The sequence below is a fragment of the Anoplolepis gracilipes genome, chromosome 5 (genome assembly GCF_047496725.1).
Source record: "Anoplolepis gracilipes chromosome 5, ASM4749672v1, whole genome shotgun sequence".
Lineage (NCBI taxonomy): Eukaryota > Metazoa > Arthropoda > Insecta > Hymenoptera > Formicidae > Anoplolepis > Anoplolepis gracilipes.
The window spans coordinates 10814730-10822798 of NC_132974.1; the positions used below are offsets into that span (position 1 = coordinate 10814730).

The 8069-nt window shown below is 38.2% G+C and overlaps 1 protein-coding gene across 1 annotated transcript; it reads right to left on the bottom strand.

The window, feature by feature from the left end:
- Nucleotides 1–2538: 2538 nt before the first annotated feature.
- LOC140665884 (uncharacterized) lies at nt 2539–4189 on the bottom strand. Its single transcript, XM_072892470.1, has 3 exons — nt 3989–4189; nt 2835–3032; nt 2539–2730 (listed from the first exon to the last, which is right to left on the bottom strand). Exons 1-3 carry the CDS (start codon nt 4187–4189, stop codon nt 2539–2541), a joined length of 591 nt encoding a protein of 196 aa, XP_072748571.1.
- Between the last annotated feature and the right edge of the window lie 3880 nt (nt 4190–8069).

Consider the following 8069-nt stretch of genomic DNA (forward strand, 5'->3'; position numbering starts at 1 on the left):
GATTTTAAGGGGGAGATATTTGGGGGCTGCTAATTTTCAAATGGCAACAATTTTTTTTATTTTCCGTCGCATCGAAAAATAAATGAAATTATTTGATTTAGGAGAAAAAAACCTTAAAAAAAAGGTATTTTTAAAATTAAAATTTGTTTTTTTTTACATTCTCAATTCTTTTTTTCTTCGTTTTTCTCCTAAACAACCAGTCTGACAAAAAATTTTAGAAATACCTTTTTTTAAGGCTTTTTTCTCCTAAATCAAAAATAATTCCATTTATTTATCGATGCGACGAAAAATAAAAAAAGTTGAAAATTAACACCCCCTCATATCTCCTCCTCAAAATCAAACCAAATTATCAAAATTACATAAAAATTAAGGTCACTATTAATTATTATGCTGTGCAAAATTTTAACGATCTGTGAAAAAAAGTCTCCGAGAGCTACAAAATATTTTGCAATTTTTTCCACCAACTTTAGGTGGCTATAATTCGGAAGGAAAGCATTTTTGGACCCATGCTTATAAGAACTTTTTTTCTTGTTTTGACTCCTAGAATATGGCCTTAAAATCTGCGACATAGGTTTAGAAACACCCTGTATATAAAGTGTCTTATGCAGATTGGATACAGAGAGCGGTATTTCCTTCAAAGAATAAACAATTTTTTTCTTTGACAAAATTTCTCATTTTACGATGTGTCCATACAGAATGTATTTGCTATTTTTTACACAAAGTATTAATTAATAAATAAAAAATTTAGCAATTTTATTTAATTAAATATCACATTTTCTTAGAACACTTGAAGAGAAATTTTCATTTGAGTTGACATGAAACAAATTTCCTTACAGCAACAAAGTGTTCTTTCCGGTTTTGATGTAAACAAAGGGTTGAAGGTACATAATGTAATGTAAATATTAGATTTAATTATAACAGATTTACTAAAATGTTTCCACAGAGAATCAAGAAACAATAAATAAACAGAATTAACATATTTAAACATCTTTAAGATATCTCGAAAACGATGTATTTTCCAGAATCTCTGTCAAAGAAAAAAAGAGCTTGTTTTTTTGACAAAGAATCCGGTATGTATTCTACCTTTATAGGATACCTGTGTATACTCAGGAGAGAGAAAGAGAGAGGAGTGCGCTTATAAAGTAAAATAGGCGCTTTGACAAACGACGTTCACGTGCCGCAAAAAGATAGACGCGCCTGAAAAATGGGGGCCGAAACTTCCTTCCGGTTCGACGAAAAAGGAATACTCAGCACGTGAGGAGTCAACCCTCGAAGCGACGGCTTTGAGAAATTCCTGCTGTGATGCCCTGTAAGAATACTTGGTCACATGTAAGTCTTAAGATATTGCGAATACACGTCGTTAAAAATATTCTTTAAACGGAATCAGCGTGTTATCACTGAAAAATATAGTCACTAATGGTCTCATTGTCAGTTATAAATATAACAAATCAGCGAATTTCAGTGAAAGAATCAGTGACATTTAAAAAAAAAAATGCGTCTTTATATATTATAATGTTATACATGAGATAAAACTGCAATATATTTTGTTAGAGAAATATCGGTGAGTTTTTGCTCAAGAGTCTTGTTTTTATCATAAGCATATTCTAAAGTAAAAAAGTATGATATGTATATAAATTTGAATTTTTTAACATTAATTATATGTGTTTATTTTAGACATTTATGAATTGAAACTTCTCTAAAAAAAATTAGTGATCTAAAATAAATAGAAAGTATTTAAAAAAACATATCTTGCAAATATGCAATTATTGCTGATTTTTAAGTGAAATCTTTTTATTGAAATAAAGAAGCAAAGTATGAGTGTTTCTCACTTTGCTGTAAAATACTCACTGTTTTTTTATATAAAATCAAAAAATTCAATAAATCTCATGTCATTGCTTTAATTAATGACATTTTCAATTTAAAAGACAAGAGTTAAACATCTTTGATTTTCTGCATGAGTTTTAAACAATATATGTATATTTTTTAATGACTCTTTCAACATCAATCATTACAATATACATTTACATACTGTGTGTAGTACATGCGATGAAATTCTCGCGCTTGCATTAAAAGCATTGTAGCAAAGAAGGTACGTAACACTAGATGTGGTTTTTATTCCGATTTTATTCAAGGTTTTACGGCAATAGACAGACGGACCATAAAAATCGCTTGAGATGCACGCTCCGCGGGCTCCCTTGTGTGCCCTTCAGCATAACGGGAGGAAAAAATGGAAAAGATGCCGCGCGGAATCTTAATCCTCAGTTTATATATTCGCGGTTACTGCGCTTGTGTAAGAGCGGAAAAAAAAAAACGATACCTCATATAAAATATTTTTAATAGCAAAGAAGCGGGCGAATAGAGTACGTTTACTTTGGAGGAATTTCTGATCTCACAATAATTCACGTTTGTTTAAAATTTCACGTAATCTTGAGATTACAAAAGCTTTGTACGCGCACGGAAATTTCTCGAGAAAAATACCGTAATACGACCCACGGCGATGTAATATCTTAAATATTGACACAATTTGAGGAATCATATCTACGTCGAGTTCTCGTCAGTGGAGATGTGTTTCGCGTGCGCTTCTTCCTTTCCTCTTGTTACGTCGCACGAGAAAAGCTCTCGCAGCTTTCGATGCATCTCCAGCGGCACACCGACGATAATATCCATGCATTTCACCAGTGCGCGATTGTACGTTTCTGACATGGAGTATTTTATTCCCTCCAGATGTACCTGCGGAGATGCGGATAAAAAGCGTCTCGACTCGAGGGAACGAAATAGCGGATCTGCGCGCGGTTTTAGAAAGGGAACAAAAAAAACTCGAGACGTTTATTTACCGGTCGATCAGTAGGAGAAATCTCGCTCATTATTCTGTAATACAGATCCTCCGTTTCGCTACTGTTGCCCCAAAGACCCTCCACGTAGGTCCAATAAATAAGACCTGCGGCAATGGCGCCTTTCAAAAGATACATCGCGATCCCGCAAAATCGTTCGCCGCTCGAAAGCGGCTTCTCGAGACAGACTGCTGTATGAAGCTGTATGAAAATATTTTATTAAGATATTTTTACAGGCAAGAGCATGGATTTTATAGATACTCGGCTGCTCGTTAATTCATCAACTTCTCTTTAATCGCGCGCTTTTCTACGTTTATTCAACATGATTGCACACAAAATGACATTTATCCACGATCACGTATATATATATATATATATATATATATATTTGACCTCTCTCTTTCCCTGTTCCAAGACCTGTGGATGATGTCCCTAACTGTTAGGAGAGAGCTCGGAGACCGTCCTCTTCCATTAGAGATCCATCGATAGTCGCTGTAGCAGTGTACACCGACTGTCGAGCTAATTCCAGGTAAACGCAACTACGTATCGACTAACCAATTCCGTACAGGTGCTCGAACACCATCATCTCGTTACACGGCGTGTCAATATCGTGCGAGGCTCGACAAGCCACATGATTTAACTCGAAATTGGATGCAATTCGCACCGAATGTATATGCACATGTATCCAATACAGGTCAAAAAATTCGTGAATATTATTATTACTTGAATATTTTTATCTTTAAAAGTGATAGAGAAAGAGAGAGAAAAATTCAAAATGATATCAATGCCAGTATCTTTTCGTTTCTCGCGAATTTTTGTTCCTACTTTCAATCTAATATTTACTTTGATATTTTTAAGATCATCTTCTTTGAAATTATTAAAATTAAATCTTTGAAGTTTGGCCGAAAAGGCTTTTTTTTAACTTTTGGAAATGAAAAACATATATAAATTAAATTTATCGAAACCTTCTAAAATCCATAAAAGAAGATTGAAAATAAGAAATTTCAATTTGTTTCAAGTTTAAGACAATTATGATATACTTGAATTATTAAAAAATATTTACGAATATAATATGCTTCTCTTTTACATTAATAATTTTTTACGCATTTTAAAGTTAATTAAATTTAAAAAAATTTTAATGATCCAGTGTCATGTACCTTTGGCGGGCACTTTTGTTGTACGTCTTTCCGCGAGCAAATTTTAACTGTCACCGGCCTAGCGATCCAGTTGGTCGTGCGACTAGAGTCGGAGCGAGAATCCGTATCTGTACTGACAAGTTTCTGAACTTTCGGCTTTACACATGTTTTCGGATTGGACAAATTAATGGTCTGCGCGATACACTTGGTTGACCTCTTCATAGCGTTTCTGTAACGCAATGAATAATACAAATTGCAAATTCTGTCCGTTTCTCGATATTGTAATATTAGGTTGAAAATGAAAAAAAATAATATGTAACCTCTTTTCCATAATCAAATTGTAAATGATTTGAACTTACTTGTTTTGTTTCAATGTTGTACTTAGAACATTTATATTTACATAACATAAATATACCTTTCTCGAGTGATATAAAAAAGGATAATGCACACTTTAAAGTATGCCTGATAAAAACTGAACTTGTGCGAGAAATCGTAAAATTTTAACGTTTCGAAGCGTTAAAAAGAGACTTTATTCTATTATTTCTTTTTTATACTCTATATTCTATTAAGAGACTTTTTGAGTTTTATGTTTCCATTTTTTTTTGTCAGCAAACAAATATTTACAGAATTTTGACAACTGTCTATTACACTGCAAATTTATTTGACACGATGACATATATACGAATGACGTTTATTAAGATCGATTAGCTTTTGTTTGTATTGTACACACACGCCACTCGCTCAATACATTGACACTCTGTAAATAAAAATCGTTACATCACTTATATATATGTATATATTTATACATTTATACTTTACACATATATTTATAAATTTATATGATAATATATATTCATATATATTATAATAAATACACAATATATATATATTGACGTTAAGTTTTTGTCACAATTTAAATATAAAGTCGAGGGATGCTCCTCATTGATTTTTTATCGAGCTCTGTGTATGTGTATGGGTGTGTGTGCATGTGTGTGTGTGAGATCCCTGGAGGGGGGGTGACAAAGAAAAGATGAAAAAGGTGCGAGAACAACGTAACAGATACGGCACGACGCGCACACAAAGGACTTGGCAGAATAATGTATGACGAATACTCCGTCAACTTTGGTAGGCAAAATCCTGTTTCGGGCCTCCTTCGGGCGTGTCCCTACACAACGTTCTGATAAGAGCGAATATATAAAGGAGCCGAGATTGCGCGAGAAAAGGAGGCCAGTGCTTGATGAAACTCAGTTTCCGACGAGATCTTTATGTCACTCCTCTCGCTTTCTCTCTATTTCGTTACAGCGTACAAAGCGAGCGACCTCATAATTCCTTATTCATCAACGCCATTGGAAAGGCTCGCAAGAATTTGCATCTGACGCAATCGTACGACGGATCATCGTTGCGACATGCTCTCCTTTGAAACGTGAATGTCTTCATCACGTGATCGTGCAGCTGATTGTGAGCCTTAATTGTAGAGATTTGATAAAATTTCCAAGATACAGATTATATATCGTGCTTTGACAATTAAGCGAAAAAAAGAATAGTGCGAGATGAGAAAAGTTTTGTTGAAGATTGTGGTATTGCATTTTTATTGGAAAGTTTAATAATAATTTAAATTTTAGAATCTGAAAGATACCGAATCGTCATTCGAAATTTACTAGCTCGCTCCGACGCAGCGTAAGAAAGAAAATGACAGAATGAACGCGCGAGAGAAAATAACGGCTATCGCACGACGATAAAAAAAGATTCACGATCGCTCAGCCCCTGCAGATGGACATTAAGAAAACCATGAACGTCGTTATGAAGCGGGTCCGCGATCTTTTAACGAAGCTTCTACGGCCGATGAAATAGCACAAAAGACGAGCGAAAAAGAGCGAGAGAGAACTTTTGGAAAACTAATTTTCGCGATATTAGTCTTACGGAATTGGTTATTGATGTTCTATTCGTCCGCCGATAATGGCGAACGGAAGCGATTCCCTCGCGGAAAGGTCATAAGTCCTTTGGCAAGGGTCAAGGATCTCCTGGGGGGTTACGTTGTCCCTGCAGGCGCTCGTCCTTCTTAAAGGAATTGCTTCCTTAACGGGCGTTAAATCGACTTTGCCGGCGCTGGTCCTCCTCGCTCTCTTGCGATTGACAGATATTTCGTGGTCTCTTCGCTTCGCTCCAGACTTCGCTTCCCGTCTTTCTTTCCTTCCTTCCTCCCTCCCTTCCTTCCTTCCTTCCTTCCTTCCTTCCTTCCTTCCTGCCTCCCTCGCTCGTTTCCTCCCGTTCGCCGGCCACCCTCTTTGTCCATCCTCTCGGCCCAGCTCCCTCCCCTCTTGCTCAAATCCACTATTCGCGCATTCTTTTTCGCCACTTTCACAAAGGTTCCCAAGCGCATCTCGTGAGTCTCTCTTTCCAGCTGGACGAACGGTCGCTCGCCTGGCGACATTCCAAGCAATCTCCTCGCCAGAGACCTCCGAAAGAATACACGATAAATTGATAAGTTCGTGGGTCCTACGCGCCATCGGCAGACAATTGTTAAGCACGTTCACACAGACGTATAATTCAACAGTTTCGATGCGAATATCGACACTACTGTTCCTTACATTCGAGTAATAATGGCCCTTCCTCTTTTGTTGAAGCTTAAATTTTTACCTCAATCTTTTCGGTATAAAATGACTCTTATCCATCGTTCGCCCTTATGTTTGAGACATGGATACGTATATCAATATTATTCATGCTCACATTTATCGTTCGTGTCTTCCGTTTCTTACCTCTTACACGAGTCGTGACAAACGACTCTAAACGCGACCCGCGTTTCTTCCAGGAGTGTTCCAACCAAGTATATTTATAGCACGTTAAAAAATTTTACAACGAAGAAGAGCGTAAGCGCAATCAGCGTCTACCACCAATAGCCGACTATAATAACGCGAATATCGCGCGGGGGAAACACCGAGGGCAACGATATATGATTTGCCGGGGTGCCGTAAATCGAGATTAGGACGAAATTTGGGTAGTTGCCTCGTCTAACGAGCGATATCAAGAAGGTGGAGTGCCCTCTCCGCTCCCGTATAATCGCTCACCGAACGACTCGAGTCTCCGGTACTCGGAGAGCTCAACCACCGACTCTGTGAGTGAGTCGAATTATCGTTTTCCTCCCTCTTCCATCCCCCTCCCCCCCCCCCTGCCCCTTCGATCTATCGTTTATCCTCGCGACGAACACGGAGGCTGACGGGGAGACCGCATACGCTTTCTCCTCTCAGCCGGATTCCGCAAAACGAGGCTCTCTCCCAGAGGCGGATTAGAATATCCCTCGGAGCGATCCCTTCCCTTTCTCTCTGTCAGGACAAAGTTACTGGCAAACGCGACATTATTCCTGGGTCGATTAGACGTCCGACCCCCGTTGGGGCCTAATAACGTCGTCGGCGGCTCTTGAAGCCTCGGGAGATTAACATAAGTGAAATAATACTGACCTTTTCTCTAAATACAGTCGAACATGTAGAGACGTGATCCTCGACGCGCAATTAATTTCAATGAGAAGAACGATTAATCTTTTGACATCGCGAGAAAATATTCGTGTGTTTCGCATAAACTTGAAAGGTGGACGTCGCATTGAAACAATACAGGTAATGTACAAGAGAAAAAAAATTTGGAGAATATAAAATCTTTTTTCCCAAATATATTAACGATAAGGTAGAATAAAAATTCAATCCTCCGTCACACGTTTTTTGCATCCACCTGACGCAGATTATCGCGCAGCCCGTTGTAGTTTGTAACAAGGTACACAGTTGCACAGTTTACGTATGTTATACGTGAAAGAAAATACGCGAGGACGAGAGACACTTACATGAGAAAGGTATGTAGGAGGTAGTAGCACGCCGACGCTTCACGACTGACGTAACGACGTTCAAGGGACCGGCAACAAATTCATGCACGCGGGCGCGAAACTCTCCCGGTTTTTCGCGAGTTAGTACGTACACTCGCGCGAACGCGATGAGAACGAAGGAAAATTTAAAAGTTTTAATGAAGTGCTGCACCCGGGAGGCGGCGCCGAGGAGGGGGGCGGGGGGGAGAGGCGGCTGCATACGCGGGCATAAGCGCTCCAAGAGGGCGTCGGATT